General features: G+C 42.0%; 1 protein-coding gene across 2 annotated transcripts in view; it reads left to right on the plus strand.

Annotated features, from left to right (window-relative positions):
• Window positions 1-238: 238 nt before the first annotated feature.
• GCLC (glutamate-cysteine ligase catalytic subunit) overlaps window positions 239-22,044 on the plus strand; it is a 36,382-nt gene continuing 14,576 nt past the window's right edge. For both annotated transcript variants that reach the window (XM_005518101.3, XM_014263583.2), the window contains exons 1-6: window positions 239-445; window positions 14,288-14,400; window positions 15,194-15,376; window positions 17,914-18,027; window positions 18,779-18,837; window positions 18,929-19,065. In XM_005518101.3, the coding sequence (XP_005518158.1) occupies window positions 296-445; window positions 14,288-14,400; window positions 15,194-15,376; window positions 17,914-18,027; window positions 18,779-18,837; window positions 18,929-19,065 (756 nt within the window). In that variant the 5' untranslated portion in view covers window positions 239-295. The remainder of the gene's footprint in view (window positions 446-14,287; window positions 14,401-15,193; window positions 15,377-17,913; window positions 18,028-18,778; window positions 18,838-18,928; window positions 19,066-22,044) is intronic.

Here is a 22,044-nt window from a genome sequence, read left to right on the forward strand (position 1 = left end):
GGAGCAGCGGCGCTCACGGTCGCTGCCGGCGATCGGCTTTGCCTCTCCGAGGCCGCTCCGTCACTCCTTCCCCGGCGGCTCCGCGCCGAGAGCGCCGCAGGCCGCGCTGGGGGCGGCGCCCACCGGCGGAAAGTGCTGAGTCACGGCCTGACGCGCGGCCGCCGTCACGTGCGGCGCCGGGCTCGGTCCCGCCGCCGCACCGAGCGCACCCGCCGCGCCGAGCGCACCGCGCATTGGCGCGCTCGCTCCGCTCCGGCTCCCCTCGCTGCCTCGGCCTCTCCCGCGACCGGCCGGCATGGGGCTGCTGTCGCAGGGCTCGCCGCTGAGCTGGGAGGAGACGCGGCGGTACGCGGAGCACGTGCGGCGGCACGGCATCCTCCAGTTCCTCCACATCTACCGCGCCCTGCGCGACCGCCACAAGGACGTGCTCAAGTGGGGCGACGAGGTGGGTGAGACCCCTGCGAGCGCGGCCTCCGCCGCGGCCTCCGCCGCCCCCTGTCGCAGGCGCAGGTGCCGTTCCGGTGCGGTGCGGGTCGGGCCGCGCCGGCCGCGATGCCCGGAGCGGGCCCGGCCGCTCGGCCGCGGTCGCTCGGCGGGAGGGGACTTTGCGAGCTGCCCGGCGAGGCTTTGTTTACCTCGCGCACACACGCGGGCTCGCCGCCGCATTTCGTTGCGCAGCGCGGTTGCCCCGCTACTGAAACGCGGTTACCCGCGGTTCTGAAACGCTAGAACAACTTTCAGTGTTACCGCCTGGCACGGCTCGGTTGCCCGGGCAGCCCCTCGGGACGTGTATTCCCGGGGCGGTGATGCTCGGCAGCGCTTGCTTCTTCTCCGGAGTTTGTTTACGCTCTCTCGATGAGTCTGAGTAAAGCATGTCTATGCTTCGAGTCCACGGCAGTGCTTGTTCGGACTCCGAATCAATTTTTGGGAGGAAAGCGGGGGAAGCGGGACTGGGGACGGCTGGGCGGCTCTGCCGGGGCAGCCCTCTCGCCGCGCACCGCGTTCCTCCTGTATCCCTGCGTGAAAGGGACCTGCCGAGCCCTGCTTTACCCCAGAGTTTCCTGGGAGTTTGGTTCGTGTCAGCCTGCCTTCTGAACAAGGATTGGGATGGTCGCTCGGGTCACGACTTGAACTTCATTACAGGTGCTTTGTGCCCGAGGACCGTAACTTTAGTCAAAGGTCTTGGGTGTGTTGCCTTGTAAACCTGCGCTCAGTTGTGCCGCAGCCGGACAGCGCTCTGCAAGGAGCAAAGGCTGCCTTCTCTATTGATAGTTCCCCTGGAGACAGGAGCAGCTTCACATGTGCTGCGCTAGAAACTGTCCATGTCCGGGGTGTTGGTGAGGTCCAGCATTGGTCACTTGGAGATGTCCCAGATGAGGCTGGAGGGAAGCCGGAAGAGCAGAGTAGGATACAAGTAATGTGGGGACTTGGCCATTTCATCTCTGTCTTATGCAGAGTTTGCTTTCTGAGCAGCAAAAGCATTTGTGAGAAAACTTCATTCAAGTCATAGCAGCTGTTCACAGATGCTCTTTGCCAGAGGAGAATGCTGTTCACCATGTGCACCTTGAGAGAACTTGTCTCTTAAAGTCAGTTCTTTTTTAAATGAGTCCTTCTTATAATTCATGTAACAGCAGGGCAAGCATTAGCACACAGGAGCTGCTTCCATGAGTGATGAGGGCTTGGCTACTAAAATCTGTTTAATGAGTACATGTAGTCTGCACCACAGCGTTGTGGACTCAGAAAGTTTAAATATACTTTTATCTGTCCCTTTCTGTCGTTTGTGTTGCCACATGTCTTATATGACTGAAGTTATGCTGTCAAAAGAGCCTCACAGTCTTGAGTCTGGGAGTATAAGACGGAGTCTTCCTGTTGCTCTGAGACTTAGCTTGAGGGTTTTCTCATTAATCTTTAAGAACTGGTACTCATTTTTCAATGGGTGTTGGATTTTAGTTGTCCTTGCTCTCTCAGAGTGAAATTTCGTAAGATAGCTAAGGCTGATCTGGTAGCATGCTGGTTCAGCTTCCCTCTCTGTTCCAGGCTCGTATTTCTGCTGTCTGCCTTGTGTTGTTACTGGCCAGCTGAGTTTAAAAAGTTAACCCAGCGGAAAACTCTTCTTCCATTCAGTTTTTTAAGGTGGTTGGTTTTCTCAGCAGAGCTCCAGCTCTTTCACAGATAGACCCAACAAGCTCTGCTTAATGTGAGGAAAGTAGCAGGAGTGTGTGGAGGAAAAGGTCAAATACAACCAGCCCCTGCAGCACCCACAGCTGATCACTTGATAATCTTAGATGTATGGTGAGACTGGACTCTGAGAGCCTCATTCTTCTTTTGGCCTGGGGACCATACTGCACAAAGTGTTCATGCTCGATAAATAGTGGAGCAATATGTTAGAGGAGATTCATGGTTTCCTTCTACCATGCCCCAGCATGGCAAGAGGCAAGCTTTTAAGAGCAGTATCATGGCAGACATGATTTTGATAAGGAGCTGAGAGCTTTATCAGAAATATCTGTGAACATTCAGAGAAGGTCAGGTAACCTGGTTCATTGTCAACCTCTTTATTTTAGCAAATGCTAATAAACTCAGGTGTGGCAACTTTGTTCTGCTGTGTTATGCAGTGTTATATTTTTACATAACACAGCATTTAGGAGTGTGTTAATGGACCAGGTACTTGTAGCCAGTCTGCTCTTGTGCAAACACAAACCATACCTCAGTCCATAACTTAGCTGAGATGTGCTGCAGATAGACTAATGCAGAGGGCAGTACATTTGTTTTCCATTTTTCTCCTCAGGTGTCTAGTTGTTAAAAAGTGGCGCCATGTTTATATGCAGCTTAGATGAGTCAACTGACTAATTGGACAGCTTTCATAAAAAGTCTTTTTTGCTCTTCGACCTTCATGTATAAAGTCATAGCCTGAGGGTGTTTAATTGTTTTAAAAACTTCTTGAAGATAGAAATCAAGAATGAGGATGGCAGCCCTCATGTAATGGTAGAGATAAAACAAGAATGAACAAAATTACTTTTGTGTTCAAGAGATGTTTCTGTGACCCTGTTTAGTGAAAAACATATTTTGTAATTTTTTTTTAAGGAATGTTTATGAGAAAAAACCCAGCCTCAGTAGCACATACTGAGTTTGTTTTTCAGGTATGTGTGGATACTTGAAAGGTTGTTCCCCATGTAGGTGATGGCGTTGTGAAGGGAATACTGTGTTTGCTCCTGATTGTAGATACCAGCCTTTGCCTCATTAAGACTCCCACTTCTCAGTGTGTGTTTTAAGACCCATTACAGAGCTGTGGGGGTCCCTTGTGGTGCTTACAACCTCCTAGGGACTCCATTCCCTGGGGTTCCGAGGGGATGAAACTGGGGAGTCATCATGTACACCCAAGATGAACATCAACATCTTGGGTGTCAGACAGAAGTGTTAAGGCTAAGTGCTAACAGAGCATGGTGATGACATCTGTTTTGAAGGGAGTGAGACAGCATCACAGCTTGCATTGCAGGGTAGCATTCCCTAGTGCTCCCATCCTCTCCTGAGTAAAGAGCTGGAAAGGTCAAAACACTGGTTCTGCTGCCTTTTCAAAAGTCTTCTCTTCTATTGCTTGCAGTGTTAACAGAACCAAGTGCTGTTGTCTGATTTGGGGTAAGTTCTTTTTTACTCCATTTTCCGCAACCATGAAGCCTTTGCAATCATAAAAAACAAAAGCCTACCAAATATGAGTGTAACAAAGTAAAATTTACTCTAAAAAAAGCTTTCTAAAGCTTTTTCTAAAGCTCCTTTAATTTCCATTCGCAGGTAAAGGTCTTCTGCCTCTTAATCATCCTTCTACCTCATTTAAAAATGACAGTTGACCTCCCTGTTTATGCTTGACTTCTCCTGACTGTGGAGAATACAAAACAGTGAACTATCTCATTATCATCATCAAACCCAGCCTTACTATCATTGCCTTAATGCTCACAAAGTTTGGGCAACAGTTGCATCTGCTGATGAGATCCTGTCATGCTAACAAGTATGATCTCCTCATGTTCTCATCTTCCTCTTCCATCCAGTAATGTATGCTTGACCTCGGGGTTGCAGAGTTGTGATCATTGTTTATTTTTTTTTTATTTTTGTGCAGCAGGATCCAAAACCTGCAACTTTTCAGTAGTGTGTTTCAGAACTCCAGTACAGTTAGCAGATACTATGTGAAACAATTAGTTTGTGCAGCTTGGCAGGCTGTTCTGCTGCTTCCCAGCTTTTATTCAAAAAAGCTCCCTTCTGTGCCAGTGCATTATTAGTCTCCTGTGCTGTTCAGCACCTCTTGTCTGCTGGTTGCATTCCTCTAACTGATGGATGTTGCTTAAATTTCCCTTTGGAACTTTATGCGGACACTTGGATCAGACAAGTGGAACGGCTGGCCCTTGGCAAGGATCACTGCTGCTGTTTTGTGCTGAGCACACAAGTGTAGAGTCACAGCATTTCACACCGACCAACATATACTTATGTATTCATATTGCATGTAATACTTGTCTTCCACAGTCTGTAAAGACTAAGGAGGAGCTGTTTCAGCATAAAAAAATTTGGAAGAAGTTGTCCCAGAAGGAGATCTCAGAAGAAAGGGATTTAGCACGGGGAAAACATGACAGTTTTATTTTAAAGTACTTGTGAATGAAGTAGGAATTGGATTTGCTCAGTCTTGTTTAGTGAAGTGGTACATAATGATGTTTTTGTTGTGTATGAGTTGTGTTCCCATAAGTGTAGGGACCTAGCACACAGTAAACATCTTCAGCTTTTTAAAAGTTGTTTTCTTAATGGAAACTTGAAGTGAAATTTTGAGGCCTTTAAAAAGATTTGATAATGCTGTGTATGAGGCAGCATGAAAAATGTACCACTGCACTGCTTGCAACTTCAAGTCTTACTGAGTTAATTCTAGTTTGGTTTTGGTTTTTTTGTTTTCTTTCTTGCCTTTTATCTTTCTCAGGCCTTTTTAAGCTTCTTTTGACCTTTTTCCTGTACACTCAGTTCCCCTTCTTGTCCTTCAGTTTTTGAGTTATATCTTGTAAATAAGTTAAATGAAAACTGAGATGAACATGTGCTAATCAGCACTTCCTCATGCAAGAAGCAAAACAGCCCTTCTCAGGATCTACAAGAGGCCAGGGGTTTCTTACCAGAATGTCCCAAAGGTTCTGATTAGAAGATGCATAACTCTCTTGAAAGTTTTCTCCTTCTTAATGAAAGGCTAGTCTGTGAAAAGAGCTGTATTTCCTTGAGTGGTTCTTTCAAGGGAACTAGCTATTGCCTTAGTGTCTTGTTACAGTTTCTAGCCTGTGATGGTTTTGGGTGTTTCCAGGGCAGTAGCAACGAGTAAATGGTATGATCAGAGATGTTACATTGCAGTTTGTAGAACTTCAGACTGCTAAAATTATTGCTGTGTATTAAGGAAATGAATTTGGGTTCAGACACACACAGTTTGAGGCTCCAGTTTGCCTGTCACCCACTTAAAACCAGGAACAAAAACTAGGGCATTTTTTTAGCAGTGGTGAATCTAGCTCACCAGCTGCATTAAATAAGTACAGGTACTATCCCTAATGTACACAGAAGTTTTCATCAGCTGTTTGCTAAAAAGACGACCAGTGAGGCTTGGTGAGATACAGATACCTGTGCATAAAAATGTTGTAAAAGAGAGAAGAAAGGACCAGAACTGATAGAGTAGGTTCAGAGAGCATCATGGCATACATAAAGGTAGTGTTTATTTCTCATTTTCCAAGAAACTTGGCTAACCTAGTGGACCAGAAGAGCAGATGTCCTTTTAAGACAAGTACCTATTTTACAAAGCCTAGATGCCCTGTGGAACAAGATGCCACATGATAGCTTTGAAGCTGAGACAGACATTGACTTGCATGGACAACAAGAATAGACGGTTTATTATGGTTTCTTTAAACTTTACATGCTGCAAGATGTTTGTCTGTCTATCCAAACCACTTAGATAATTGTACAGCAAATTGTGAGGTTTCTTCAATGCTTATCTGAAAGTTTCTAACTAACTTTTTCTTCTATTTGTTATGAATAAAACAGAATCACAAAAAATAGTTGTTGCATTTTCCAGAATGTCAGTAGTATATGGTCTTCAAAAAAATTCATCCAAATCATTATACAGGTTCATCATCAGTACTGTCATGATCTCCCATTCTCACTTTATGCAAACTGCTGCAGTATACCAGTGTGCAGAAATTGCTTTTTTAAATGCTTTTCTTGGTAATCTTGTGCTTGTGTTAAAACCAGCGGTGACATGAAGTCTTACAGGTTTTTTTTGCATTCTTGTCATTTTAGGACAAATGCTTTTAGTCTCTCTGTCCCCCAGTGAAATTCTCCAAACAGAATGCATTTTTTTATTTTGTTTTCACGCAGAAATTCCTCATGATGGCCTCTGCCAAATGAGGCATGTGCAGATGCGTCTCAATGGAGCTGTCTTAATCGATGTGCTCACCCACTGGCCGCTTGGGGGGAAGCAGCACTCATGAATGATTTTGTGATTTGTCACGTGTCCGCTTACCCTTTCTCTTTCAGCTTTATTTAGCTAAATAAAGGGACAGTGGAATTATTTGTTTACAAATAGACTTAGTGCTTAATATCTCTTGTATGGATACCTGCTGTTTCAAATAGTGGCATTTCTGGGGCTGTGTCTGAAGGTGTGATGTTATTGCATCAGCTTATGCTGCTTGACAGCCATGAGCGTGTATGTATGCAAGCTCCAAAAGGAATACACTAATGCAGAGAAATATAACCCTTTAAATCTTGACTTGAGCAAGATAGGTGCCCTTGAAGAGTCCTCCTGTTTATTCCTTCCCTGGATGCTTTGACTGACTGCCATAAAACTTCTTTTTCTGCCTGGTTTTAATCCTGGCATCAGAGAAAACCTAAACTAAACAGTCTAGCTCTCAAAACATGCATAGTGTGCTAACCCTATGATGGCTGATAATTTTGCTTCATCTCCCTCTGCTTAGAGGCTGGGTGATGTGTACATGTTGTAGTGTAGCACCAGTGACCTACCTGAGAGCTGTACTGCCAGATGCACTGTGTATGTGACAGTGCAAGGCTCATTGTAGTTTATACTGAGATGATCTTTGAAAATTTAATTTTGTAATCAATGAAAACCAGTTTGGAAGTTTTGGGATTTTCTGTTGTGTGGGATTTTGTTTGGATTTTTATTTAGGGTTTTTTTTATGTGTATGTGATTGGTTGGTTGGGGTATTTTAGGACTGTTTTTTAGGATTATTTTAAGGAGTTTTTTCCCAAAGCAAGCTGCAGTTGGTCATAAATATTGACCCGCCCTCATAATGAACATTTATTCCTCCTTTGCAATATCAGATTTTAATAAGAGAAGCTTAAATTACCTATTGTTTGTATATTTCTGATAACAAAATATTCTAATATTCTGATAACAAATCTTCTGTGGATATCAAGTGTATTGCTGTGGTTTTATCATGGGATATTTTCTATTGTAATTCCTATTTTCCCTCAGGATCTCTTCTTGCTGTGCAGATGCCTTATTTTAGTTAACAGCATGAGAAAGGGTGAGTCAGAAGGATGAGTACAAAAAAGATTTTATTGTTGATGTTGCATATTCGGTTGTTCAGGTTTTTTATTTTTCTTTCTGATGCAAAAGACGAATTAGAAACTTGCAGCATTTTGTTTCAGAGGTGAATAAATAAATAAGGTTGTCTCTGCTGCAGAAATCTAAAGTTAATATGATCCTAGTCCTTTTAATAATATTAGCCTCAGGTGTTAGTAGAGAAGTCAAAGATGACACTTCTTTCTGTAGTGCACCACATCTTATTTCTTTAGATTCATGCAAATGGTTATAAATTCTCAATTTCAATTTTCAATAACCCAGCTTCCTGGTTTGTGGTGTGTGCAGAACACAATCTCTAGTCACATTTTGTCATGCACAAAAAAATCTGCAGCTGTGATGTTGTTACATGGGAGGGGTAACAGGCAAAAGTGCTTAGTTGGGGGTGGCTGTGTTGACTGAGATGAGAGCCTCTGCATCCTCTCTGTTTTGTCTGTGATAATTTTTAATGTGGCATAGAAATTCTTAATTTTTTCATTATTGTCAATGAGTTATGTTTCGTTTCTGGGACACACTTTCTGTGAATTTGTTTTGTTTAGAGTTAGCAATGGTACTTTTTTAATTGGATTTCCACTTCCAATCTGCTTGATCAAAATTAAGTATTTTGGGAATTACATTTTAATCTTGGTTCTCCTGTTGCAGATTTTTGAAATTATTTCTGTGGCAGAGAATATCCATGAGCTTGCTGGCTAGAAACAGGGTAGCCAGCCTCTGTGGCACTTCCAGACTTGTTTTCCTCTGAAATTTGCTCCCTCAGGCGTTAGATTTATTTTAAGACAGTAAAGCTTTAATTAAAGGTACATTACCAGCTGTTTATTTCTCTGGCTCCATGCTTTATCACCTCAGTGGTGAGAAGTTAACTGAATCAAAAAAACCCACTGTGGCTATTATCAGACATCCATCAGAAGTATTTGTACCTAGAGAAAATAATCTACTTTTTCCATCTAACACTGAAAACTTGTGGCAGAGGTTCTTTAATGAACAGTCAGATTATTAAAACTTAATTATCTTTTAGGCCATCATTTAATGATAATGGTATTGTAATGACACATTAACTGATAAATAAATATATGGAAGAACTGCTATTTTTTCCATAAGTGAACTTAATAACTAGTGAAAAGGGTATTTTCTACTGCATACATACCTATATGAAGCAAACTGCATGAAAATACTTAAATGTTGGTAGTGGCTTTTGTTAACAGTAAACAATACCCGTAAGACCTCATTGCATGTTCAGGAAAATTTTCAATTTCCCTTAAACCTCCAGGCCTGAAGGAAGGTTCACATGAGGAGGTTGCTAACAATTGTTCCAGATATGTGTGGCAGTAGCTGTCCAGTGGAAAGAGAGAGAAGCTGTCATTAAGATTGTCCTTGAGAAACAGGAGTAGTCCATGAGTCACCTGTGATCAGTTTTATTTAGAATCACAGAATAGTTTGTGTTGTAAGGGACCTTTGGAGATCATCTTGTCAAATTCCATGCCCTGGGCAAGGACATTTCCATTACACCAGGTTGCTCAAAGCCCCATCCAAACTGGCCTTGATCAGTTCCAGGGATGGGCCATCCACATCTGAGATGGATGGTCAGGAGTGTGGTACACGGCTAATACAGGTAGTGTTTTTCACACATAGAAGGCATGGAGCAATGTTTTTTCTTTGCTTTTCTCTTAAAAAATAAAAAAATAATAAAAAAAAGCTTTTTCTTCAAATCATTCTTTTAAACTATTTTCTTCTATTATGTAATCTTGGCACCTTACTTCTGAGCTTATTAAGGTCCCGACTGTGTATACCAATGTTCTCATAGGCAGAAGTACCTCACGGCAAATACATTGAATGTTAAAAGGATTTTAACATTTAACACTACAGCAGAGGCTTTACTCTCATCTATTAGATGGGTTTTGTTCCGTTGTGTAGGTAGCATGAAGGTGTTACATTGAGTGTGCAAGGGTGGGTTTCCATATTGGGAAGCAGACCATTACCAAGGCAAGTATTTGGACAATGATACGTTGCTGTCCAGGCGTTAGAAAGATAAATTACTTGTCAGTAGAATTGCCATGTTAAGGTTTAGGGCTTAACACACTTCAATGATCTTAGGTCTAGGGGGAGAGGTTAGCAAAGCTTGAGAAGGATGTACCACTGATAGTGGGCACAAAGGACACAGAATTTACAGGCCACAAGGACACTTGGCAAAACTCCCAAGATAAGTAAGAAACAAACAAAGCCAACTCAGCAACTGTGCGGAGATCAGTTCCAACTGGGTAAAAGGTAATTCCGGCAGGGAGAGATTCCCACCACCATGGTCTGCTGACTCAAGAAACCAACCAACTCAAGAGAAGTACTGAGTATGCAGACTAATTAGCATGAGAAGAAAGAGCGTCATTTAAGGTAGAATTAATAAGAGAGCTGCGTAACATGTAGTCAGTGAAGTGTGCTTTCTTTGCTAAAATGTAGAAATGGTATAAAGCTTTGATGATGGGGGAGATAGCAACCTTTTGTGGGTTATCACCTAGCTCCTTGCTTTGCACAAATTAGAATAAAGAAATATTCAGCCTGAAGTTGAAACGTGGGTGTTTCAGATGAGACACTAGAAAAAAACCATTGGGGTGGTCAGGCATTGGGGTAGGTTACCCAGGGAGGTAATAAAGTCACCATCCCTGAAGATGTTGAAGAGGCATCGAGGTTCAGTGATATGATTTAGTGATATAGGGCAGTGTTGGGCTGACAGTTGGACTTACTGATCCTTAAGGTCTCTTCCAACCTTGAAAATTCTTTGATTAAATGGAAGTACCTCATCTTGGTGTGTACGTTGGCACTGCACACTGGGCAACAAGCCCACATTTGGGACAACAGTGTGGCATAGATGGCAACTTCGGTTCTCCTTGTTCCTTAGAATTACTGCTAACGGGTTGTTTCTGATAACAGAATTTTAAGAATTTTTAAGAAGCACTCCTTATGCAGAAACAGTATGTGTAATTATAGTCAAATAACTCAGGCATTCAAAAAATTTCAGACATGCTTACCCATTTACAGAGAGCTGTCATCTTTCATTTTGCCTCCAGACAAGCCCAGCACAACTGTTTCACTTAATGAATGGAGAGTGGTTGTGGTTCTCTGCAGCTGAGAGGCTTCAAGGTCTCACTTGTATTTACAGAGGCAATATCAAAGAATTTTCAAAAGCCTAAAATTTTTTTGGTAGCCAACTGTGCAAAAAGGTCGTAATGAGTGAAGTAGCACCATTCTGGGTGCTAGCAAGCTAATGGAGCATGGTGCTTCTTGAGAAGATTCGGTAATGGAGTGGAGCGGAGCTGGCGTGGAAGTACTCTGTAGATGCAGTTGTATTGCAAGCCAGTAATTAAGAGGAACGAAGCCTCTAAAGAGCAGGTTTTCCTTGTGTTGGCTCATAAGTAGTTCTGATACTTCAAGTATTTGCTTTAACTAAGATTGTATTTGTTTTTTTAATGTGTTTAACTGCAAACAGTAATTTGTTTTAGGCTTGCTCTGTGTTGGAACGGGGCAAGGGGTTGGACTTTCAACTTTCGCTTTGTAACCTTGCTAGCCAAACTGTTGTTCTTTGCCTGGTAAGGTACCACAGAACTTCTGTGAGCCAGGCAGACCAGGGGTGGTCAGAGAGATTCATCCACTGAAGTTGTGTGGAGCATTGTCTGTCAGCAGGGAGGAGCTGGGATGCCACATCTTGTGCTCAGGAGCCTTGCAGCGTGTGCCAAGCCAGAAGACAGAGGTGTGTAGGGTTTGCTGCACAGTGAGAGCACTGACTGGAAACTTGGGTCCAAAGTGGCCATGACAGGGTACGTTGTCCTCGCTGGCTCTAAGCAAGGCTGCTGGTCAGACATCTGCATCAGGAGTTTGACCTGATGTGTGTTTTGCTTCTTGCTAAGAAGCCTAGTTAAAATTATAGAGAAAAGTGAACTCTAAAGAGCTCAGCAAAACAACGAATTATGGATGTTGGGTGAAATCCCTCATATTTGGCCTTTGGACTGGAATCTCTGCCAGGCGTGCTGTTTCTCTCAGCTTGGCTGCATTTCTCCGAACTTTGTTGTGGATAAAAAACATGTGAGGAGTCTGTGAATGATGACCTGAAGTTGAATGTAAAAATGTGTGAACTCTGAATTTGTTTCTTTCTTTGTAGCTGTAGGCTAAATCTTTTGATGAGCTTAAATTACATTCTTTAAGGATGCCCATTCAGTCAGTCCCTCTGTTGTCAAGATACTCTGTGGGTTTCTTGGAACTGTTGGCAGCTGTCTGAAGTATTTTCTTTTCTCATTAAAATTAATGGCAGATCATCTGTGTGTTAACACAGCTTTGAAGATTTAGTCAATGTTTCTGGAGGCAAAAGTAATAGTTGTTTCTAAAGCTAGACACTTAAATGAAGTATATTCACTACTGTATTTGAAATATGAAACACTTTGATTTCTTTGGGTTTGCCTTCTTGACTTAGTGTTTCTTTACACTTTTGCCTTTTTTATTAAACTTGCAGTTTGGTTTATAGAGAAATACAGTCTTCTCCCCATCAGCTCATTACAGCTACATTTGGAGAGGGATTTCTAGGACAGGAGGCTGATCACAGTAGCATACTCATGTAAAGGTGGACAACTTTGGGTCTCTCAACAGCAGCTGCAGTTCCTGTGCTCTCCCTTCTGCCCCCACTCCCACAGGCAGTGTGTGGAGAAGCCAGGCATGTGGCGAGGTTGATGCCCATTCTGTGTCCGTCTGAATGACTCACACCTGTGGACTCGTATAGCTGCTCTACATTAGGCCAGCTCCTAGTGAGAATGATACTTTTACAAAGCAGATGATGGTGAATGTGGTAGGAAACTGGAGTCCCTTTTTCTTTGCAATATTCAAGGTCAAGTGACCCTGGAGAGACTAGTGCTGGGCAATAATTAAATCAGTGCTCAACTGTGTTCTGATTGACTATAGTCTATAGTTATCTCAAGTAGATTATTGTGGCATAATACACAGAATTGATAAAATATACCATGCAAGAAAGTGTGATCTGCACAGAAACTGGAAATCATTATTTTTTTCTTCAGGAGATTAAAATTTGATCTTAGAAAACATGCAGCAAATGTGTATAATTGCTGGATGAGTCCCTCCAGAGTTTCTCTGATCAGATTCTGTAGAATTACAGGCACTCTTGGGTAATACTGCTTGTAATTTAATCACAAATCCCAACTAAGGATTATCTTTTTTGTCACAGTAGCAATAACTCTTGCATGGAGACTGAAGCAACCAAAGAACATGAAGACTACAAATCTACTTACAGTGTGCTGTTAAACATGGCACAAGTTCACTGTCTTTTGGCAAGTTGCTTACCTATTTTCATCAGACTTCTGCACAAAATAGAAATTCCATGAGTTGTTATGCTGCAATAGCATGAGCATCTTGTGTGAATCTGGGACTGGAGCAGTCACATTTGTTAAATACAGAGGGATGTGGCTCTAGACAGTGTTGGAAAATGGAACTGAGGAGCTCAGTGCACCTCTGACACTTCTAGCTGTGAAACTGCAATCTGAATTTTTAACTGTAAGTTGATGTTTGAATTAGATGATTTTTTGAAATCTTGGAGGCAGTGGTTTGAGAGACTCCAATAAAAGGCACTGTCTCTCACCACTGGTTCAGCTGGGGTTTGAAAGCCAGTACCCTGGTAGTGCATTTCCATGGGTGACTTCTGTTTTTTCATGGTAGGCACATTGTACTTACATTGCACTTGGGGGCTGGCTTGTCTTTTACACTTCCCAGAACATTGCTAAGCATCCTCTGACCTAGAGGTATTAGCGAATAGAGCGTACCCGCAAGTGTTAAAGGGTCCAAGCAGCTGTTGGGTTGCTTGTTGGGTTGCTGTGCTGGGTAGCATTCTAAAAGTCTTTACAGGAGTCTTTATTTGACTGCAAGTGTGCATGGAGATCAGGAAGTTTGAAATGAGGGTGTTCCAGGTTTGGCTGCGTTCAGGTAACGTCTATTAGGGGAACATACTATGAAGTGCTGGATGCAGCTGTCATGAGTGGCTTGCTGGATCTAGGGTTGTAGCTTGGTGCAGGGACAGGGGAAGAGCTCTGGGGACGAGATATGCTGCTGGGCAGGAGGAGAAGAAAATGCGGCAGCAAAGCTGAATCAGGCAGGGGTGAAAAACACTGTGCTATGCCAAGAGCTGAAGTGTAATAATGACAGGACTGATGCTGTCACCAACAGCTGTGGGCTTTCCGTGGTGTAAATGACACACAGTGCTAGTCTTTAGTAGCTCCAACAAGTTGTGGGTGTAAATGGATGTCTTGTAAAATAACTTGGTTTTTTTGTTTGTCAGCAGGAGAGACTGTAACTGATGGGATGACAGTGAAATGTTTGTGGGTTGCATATAGCTTGCATGGTGTTTTAATTCTTTCTTTCTAGAAATAATGTGGAGGCAAGTACAAATTCATTGTCTCCAACTAGAAATGGAGGGAACAAAATGTCAAGGAATTTCGAGTCCTTATTCAAGATGAAATAAGCCTGCAGCCATCTTTGCCAGTACTGCTTACTGCATGTAATTAGTAATGTTTTTGAACCTTCGTAAAGTTCAGTGTGACGTATCTTTTTTTTTTTCACTTGATGCTTGAAATTGCATGCCAGTGTGTTTGTGTCTGAAGAAAACCTTACTGTATAATTGTTTGTTTTGTTTTTGTTATTTACAAGGTGGAATATATGTTGGTAAAATTTGACCATGAAAATAAGAAAGTGCGTTTGGTACTCTGTGGTGAAGAAGTTGTTCAAACACTGCAAGACAAAGGGGAGAAGGTAAACCCCAAGTGAGTAGATGTTTCCAGTTTCTATTTTTTTTATTCTCCTGTTATAATACTGTGCAAAATTTTGTTAACCTGGTTTATCATTCAAGTCTGCTATTGGTAAAACTGTAAACCACAAGTACTTATATTATCAGATAAATCTGGGGTTCAGGAAGTGAAAAATTTTGAGCACACTTGCAGGCAGTCCATGCACTTTTTGTATTATGCTTTGAAATAAAGGAGGATGTAATGGTGAGCCCACAGAAGCTGCAGTTTGTCTTGCTCTGATGTGCCTGTGTGTATGCAGTAATCTATGTACCATAAAGTCCATGTGCATGTGTGCTTGCTCCTGTATCTCTTGACTACAGGAGCAAGTGAGGGCTGTATAGGGGAAGCCTGTTGTCTGTAGGAGCACTCTTGCATTTTTGGAAGAACTAGAAGTGTAGATGTAAGAATGCAGGGAAGTTTTTCCTTATCCTTTCCTGTGGAAAAGCAGCAGTGATCTATATTTTCTGGTTCTGGTTAAAATCCCAAGAAAAAAAGTTTGAGACAGATGCTAAGGATGACTGCAATTTGGTGAAGGCAAATCTGCTTATTGTATTACACAGCAGCACTATTACTGCCAAACTGCACCTTGCTTTCTTTTCACCACTTCCTTATGGTTAGATACATTGGAAGGTACACTGTGTTCCTTTGTCAAATATTCAAATATAGGAGACTTTTCTTGCAAGTGGTATTAATTTCTGAAATTCTTACAAATAATTCATCTTTTTTGAAGTTGCAGAAATATTTAAATGTGCTTCTTATTTTATTATAGTCACCCAACACTCTGGAGACCAGAATATGGAAGTTACATGATTGAAGGAACACCTGGACAGCCATATGGAGGAACCATGTCTGAATTCAATACTGTTCAAGACAACATGAGGAAAAGACGGCAAGAGGCTGCTTCTGTACTCAAAGAAAATGAGGCTGTTTGCACAGTGACATCATTTCCAAGGTGAGATGGTTGTTGAAGTGTAATGCTATGTTTCCTGTTCTCCTTTTACACTTTTTCTACTTATTGTATATAGCTAAACTGTTCAATGAAATAGCGAAAAATATGATTTGATTAAAATAGTTTAGCTTGATGTTCCACTCATGTTTCCTAAAATTTTTATTGCAACGAGACAAGCAAATAAGCATCTTTTACATTTTTAGGTTCCTTCTAACCTGTGATAAATTTGTATTAGGAGAGAATATTGAATATTTGTAACATAAAGTGTTAAGTCTAGAGTAGTATTTCTCTTTACCTTTTTGCAAACTGTGATCTTTATAAGTAGCAGTTTTGCAAAACATGGCTAACCTCATCTATTTCTAATACTACTTTTTCACTAAAGTACGTGCAAGCTTCTGGTAGTTTGGGGCACCCAAACTTAATACATCTATTATACAATACTCTACTTACTGAATCTAGAAAGGAGAGCATCTCTCCTGGGTTAATAATACCCTTACAAAGGATAGATTTCATCCTTTCTGCTGTTGTAAAGGAATTATTGGAGAAATTAAATTTAGGATGAACTTCATTATCTAGGAGAAGCTGTATTTTGTGACATTCCTTTGCAATATAATTCTAGGCAGAGGTTTATTACATTTGTTCTAACTAGCCTGGTCAGAGAGGTGAATGAAGATATAGTTATGCTTATAATGGTAAAAAAGTTGCTCTGCAGTAGAAGAGAAATGGCTGCCCTTACTGGCTAGTTTCTTGTGTAATACAGAATGCAATAGCCCAAGATGCTTGCTGAGAGGAGGAACAATACAAAATATGCCTTAGCAGCAGTGGTGCCAAAATATCTGCATAATGCCCCACAAATGCTGTTTTAAGAACACTCTGTTAACAAAATTCACTTTCACTTTATTAGAGTTATACTAGATGTAATAAAAGTTTATTTAAAACAGTGGACAGTGGTTAAGTAGTTGTCACTGTATTAGAGAATTGGGTTTTTTTCCCCTGCGACCTTACAGGTACATTATGTCATTTAATAAGTTTTACATGCAAACTTTTTGGACCCGGTCCTTCAGGGAATAAAGGTAGAGGGGTTCTTCATCCCTTGTAGAGACAGATAAATACTTTTTACATCACTGTAGGAGTAGTACATTGAACTTCAGTGAAAGCTAGTAAATAAAATGTGGTTTGTTTATGACTTATGGGTCATTCCAAACATACTTTCATTCCTTAGAGATTGCTCTCCCTAGGCTACCCTAATTTAGTTTATTATTTCTGCCTTTTGCTATCTTGCCATTCAAGTCCTTGTTGGTTTGACTGGACTCTTGCTAGCATGTATTTCTGAGGCTTCATGGGGTTGAAGTTTTTTGCCACATCGTCTCTACAATAATATGTACATATGACTGTGTGCATCTGAGCATGTACACATGTATATAATAAAATCTGTGCATTTGAAAAGACAAAAAAATTTGTTAGAGTGCTGATGGAAGAAAGGTAAAGAAGTAAGCTTATTCAAATTACAATAATTCAGTTAAAAGTGAACAATTTGAAAATGCTTAAATATTAAAAAATTCTAGCTTAAATACTAAATGAGTGTCCGTAGTTCTTAAATCTGTGAGCACTCACTGCTCTACCAGAAAGTTGCTTTCTTTCTTGAGGACTCCAGGGATGCAGTTTACAATGTAGCACTTAGGTAAGTGAAGCTGGCTTTAAAAGCTGTAGGACAACTTACTGAAACCAGGAAGAAGAAACAATATTGAACATAAATAATATTCTCAGAAATGTGTTTTCTGATGTCTTGACTAGTTTGTTTGTAATTTTATCAGCTAACTTTTTTTAACCATCCAAATACTAGAACCTTTCAACACAATCTTTGCCCCTTTTACTGTACAACATGGAGAAACTAATCTGATGCTTTACCTCAGTCTTGTCAAATGTTCCTTTGTCTCAGCTGTACTGAGAGCTTGTTCTTGTTTCAGGTGACTCTGAAACTTAAAATGGAGTTTCTCAAAGGGGAGGGCTGTATTCTGATTAGCTGGCATATCTCTCAGCATTTTACACCTAATAGCTGCAATTTTTATTTGCTTATGACACCTGTCTCATAAGGGTTTTCAGAGCTCTAGAAGTGCTATAAGACTTAGGATGTGTGTACCACTTGAAACTACCTCTAATTCTTACAGAATTCGTTAAGCATATATTTTAGAAGTAGGGCTGGATAAATTACTTCGGCAGTTGACCTGAATCCTTGAGATAAACGCTGAAGCACATAATGCAGCTGCATGTCAGTATTAATAACAAGCACTAGCACACTAAAATGTGTGTGTACCCCACATAGTACTGAAGTTTCCTGCTTCAGCCGCTGAAAATGTCCATGTTTTCTGTCTAATGATAGACTAGTGGGGTTTCTTTAAAAAAAAAAAAGCTGTGTTAACCACTGTGGAAGGTGGTTGTTGGCTGGTTGTCTACTGGAATCCTAATCTCTGATCATCTGACCGTTCTAAAATCACAGTCTGTTTTCATTACAGCTTGGATCTCATTGTTCTGTTACACAGGTTAGGGTGCCCTGGGTTTACACTGCCAGAATATCAGCCAACACCAGTAGAAGGAGGAGCTTCAAAATCCCTCTTTTTTCCAGATGAAGCCATCAATAAACATCCTAGATTTAGGTAAGACTATTTGGGAAATTTGAGAACTTGAATATTTTGTCTCTACCTAAATATCATAGATATATTTGCAAATTCTTTACATTACTGGAATAGAGAGCTCTGTAGCTGGTTGCTGCAGATATCACAAGGACTTGCACAGAAATAGTTGTGATGACTTGTATTTTCTTTTCAAAGTGTCTTGAAAATTAATTGTTAAGTAAAAGGAACTTTATATAATAATTGACACTATTATGGGGCAAAAAATGTTGATTTTGCTACTGCAAAATTGTTTCTAGTTTGAAATCCTGTACCTAAATGCTTCCATCACAGTTAATCCAGCTCCCACTTAGGTATGTCACAGTGACATCTCTGTACTCAGTAGCTTGCCCTAGTTACTCTGAAATGGATGATGTACTTCTCACCGTGACGGGAGACTTTGGACAAGGAAAATTATTCTGTTTAAAAACTAAGCATACCTTTTAGTTTGGCCTTGGATTCTTTGGGTCTGTAGCCTTTTGCTTCTGACTCTTTTATCAGTATTGTACTGTGAAGTCCATCAAAATAAGACTGACTTTAGTGAAGAAAAATTCAGTGTTGTATCTTTTACAGTCTATCTTAAAACTAGGAAGAGAAGCATCCTGAAGGAGAGTGCTCAAAATAAATAAAAAGTTGACATTCTGAAATCCTAAAAATTGTTGAGAAAGTAGCTGCAAATATATTTGCATAAAGAGAAAATTCCATGTAATTCAAAAAACTTCTTCTTTTGTCCTAGTACACTGACCAGAAATATTCGACACCGAAGGGGAGAGAAGGTTGTGATAAATGTACCACGTGAGTAAATTCAGTCTTATCTTGGTTCTTTTTCAAAATAATTGTTTAGTCTCATGCTCTGAGTTAATGAGTGCCTGTATTTTCCACACAGTATTTAAGGATAAGAACACGCCATCACCTTTCATTGAAACATTTCCTAATGATGATGGGGAAGCAGCAAAGGCAGCTAAGCCGGACTACATATATATGGATGCTATGGGTTTTGGAATGGGAAACTGTTGTCTCCAGGTAAAATGCATCTGCTTTCAAGATGTTCTTGCATATTGACTTTTCTAAACACTTCCCTTTTCAAGACTTGTATTATGTCTACTTTCACTTTCTCCAACTGATGTGTTGTACATCAGTGTGGCAAAAGGGGAGATAAAAGAACAAGTGGTGTATCTAGTATTCTAGTCTTAAAATCCAAGTATAGTGGATTTTGTGGCCAGGTTTTTCTAGCAGAGGAGCTGCAGGGATGGCTGCTATGAGAAGGTGCTTCTCCCATGAGAAGGAAGCTTCTCCCATCTCCAACAGAGCCAATGCCAGCTGGCTCCAAGACAGACCCACCACTGGCCAAGACTGAGCCCAGCAGTGACAGTGGTAGCACCTCTGAGATAAGTACAATAAGAAGGAGGGGAAAAACTGTGCAGTGACACTGCAAATGAAGATAGGAATGAGAATATGTAAGAGGAACAGCTCTACAGGCACCAAGGTTGGTGAAGAAGCAGGGGGAGGAGGTGGTCAAGGTGACAGAACTGAGATTCCCTTGGAGCCTGCAGTGAATATTGTGGTGAGGCAGGAGGTTGGCATTGGAGCAGACGTCCGTCCACCTGCAGCCCTTGGAGGACCCCCCACCAAAACAGGTGGATGCATGAAGGAGGCAGGACCTGTCACCCCATGGAGTACCCATGATGGAGCAGTCAGTTCCTGAAAGACTGAACCCTGTGAGAAGGGACCCATGCTGGAGCAGTTAAGTGTAGCCCATGGGAAGGGCTGTTGTGGTTTAAACCCAGACAGCAAATGAGTACCATGCTGTTGCTCCCTCACACACAAGTATACCCCCTTGCTTCTGGTGGGATGAGGAGGCAAATCAGAAAAAGGTGAAGCTTGTGGGTTGAGATAAAAACTTCTTAATAATTGAAATAAAATATAATAATAATGGAAATTAAAATTAGAGAGTGGGGGAGTAAAACTCAAGAAGAAAGTGGTGCTCAGCAGTACAATTGCTCACAACCTGCTGACAAATGCTCAGCCTGTCCCCGAGCAGCAATTGGCCCCTCCCAACCAACACTCCCAGTTTATGTACTGAGCGTGATGCCATATGGTATGGGATTTCCTTTTTGCCAATTCAGGTCCCAGCTGTGCTCCCTCCTGGCTTCTTGTGCACCTGCTCGCTGGCAGAGCGTGGGAAACTGAGAAGTCCTTAATTTAGAGTAAGCCTTGCTCAGCAAGAACTAAAACATGAGTGTGTTATCAACATTATTTCCATACTGAATCCAAAACACAGAATTGCACCCAGCCACTGGGAACTAAATTAATTATCCCTGCTGATGCCAGGACAAAGACTCATGTTGGAGCAGTGAACATGTTTATTGGAGGACTGTCCCATGGAAGGGACCCCATACTGAAGCAAGAGTGTGAGGAGTTTCCCTCAGTTTCCCTGAAGGGAAAGGAGCAGCACAGACATGCATGATGAACTGACCACAGCCTTCATTCCTCAATTCTCTTGCTCTACTGGGAGGGGAGGAAGTAGAGAATTTGGGAGTGAAGTGGATTTTAAGGTTTGGGTTTTATTTCTCATAATTCTACTCTGATTTGACTTGTAATAAATTCAATTAATTTCTCCAAGGTAGGCCTGTTTTCCTGTGACAGTTACTGGTGAGTGATCTCCAACACACCAAGTTGGGTCAGTGCTGGTCTGCTGGAGGGTAGGAGGCTCTGCAGAGGGTCCTGGACAGGCTGGATCAATGGGACAAGGCCAATTGTACGTGATCCAGTAAGACAAAGTGCTGGGTCCTGCACTTTGGCCACCACAGCCCCATGCAGAGCTACAGGGTGGGGAAAGAGCCTGGAAAGCTGCCTGGTGGAAGAGAACTTGGGGATGCTGGTTGACATCCAGCTGAACATGAGCCAGCGTGTGCCCAGGTGGCCAGGAAGGCAGTGACATCCTGGCCTGTGTCAGCAGTAGTGTGGCCAGCAGGACCAGGACCAGTGATTGTCCCCCTGTACTGGGCACTGCTGAGGCCACACCTGGAGTGCTGTGTCCAGTTCTGGGCCCCTCACTGTGAGAAAGACACTGAGGGGCTGGAGCGAGTCCAGGGAAGGGCAGCGGAGCTGGGGAAGGGTCTGGGGCACGAGTCCTGTGAGGAGCAGCTGAGGGAGCTGGGGGTGTTCAGCCTGGAGAAAAGGAGGCTCAGGGAAGACCTCATTGCTGTCTACAGCTGCCTGAAAAGAGGCTGTAGCAAGGTTGGTGTCGGCCTCTTCTGTCAGGGCAACCAGTGCCAGGACAAGAGGAAATGGCTTCAAGCTGCACCAAGGGAGGTTCAGGTTGGAAATAAGGAAGAAGTTCTTCACAGAAGGGGTGATTATTGGAATGGGCTGCCCTGGGAGGTGGCGGAGTCACTGTGCCTGGAGGTGTTTAAGGAAATATTGGATGTGCACTCAGTGCCACAGTCTAATTGACAAGGTGGTGTTCAGTCATAGACTGGACTCAGTAATCTCAGAGGTCATTTCCAACCTAATTGATTCTGTGATCTCTCCCTGGCCTTACCTTGATCCTTGATCCTTCTGTTACATTTTCTCTTCCTTGTCCAGGAAAAGAGAGGAATGATGGCTTTGGTGGATATCTGGCATTCAGCCAGGGTCAATCCAGTATACCAGGTTTATTTGCTTGCGTGTTATGGGTTTTTTTCTGCTAATATTCAAATGTAATTGGATGACTTGCTGAGAGGGTTTCTTGAATTTGTCAAGCCACATTTGATCAAGCACCTGCTTCTCAAACTCCAGCACTTTCCAAAGTGTGAAAGGTCATCTTCCACTTGAGGCATGACCAGAGGACACTGTGGAGATGAAAACTGAGCTGTCTTGTAGAAATGGGAGAGGTTTTTTAGTTACTCATTTTGGGTGTTCTTCTTCTTCTGCACCCTTAGAACTGCAAAAGCGGGGAGTGGCAAGAGGTTGTGGGAATATTTTTAAAAATAAGTAGCTTTCTGTTTTTGTAAAATTTTA

This window comes from Pseudopodoces humilis, chromosome 3 (genome assembly GCF_049639895.1).
Source record: "Pseudopodoces humilis isolate 2021_Gansu_Grassland_sample_001 chromosome 3, ASM4963989v1, whole genome shotgun sequence".
NCBI lineage: Eukaryota > Metazoa > Chordata > Aves > Passeriformes > Paridae > Pseudopodoces > Pseudopodoces humilis.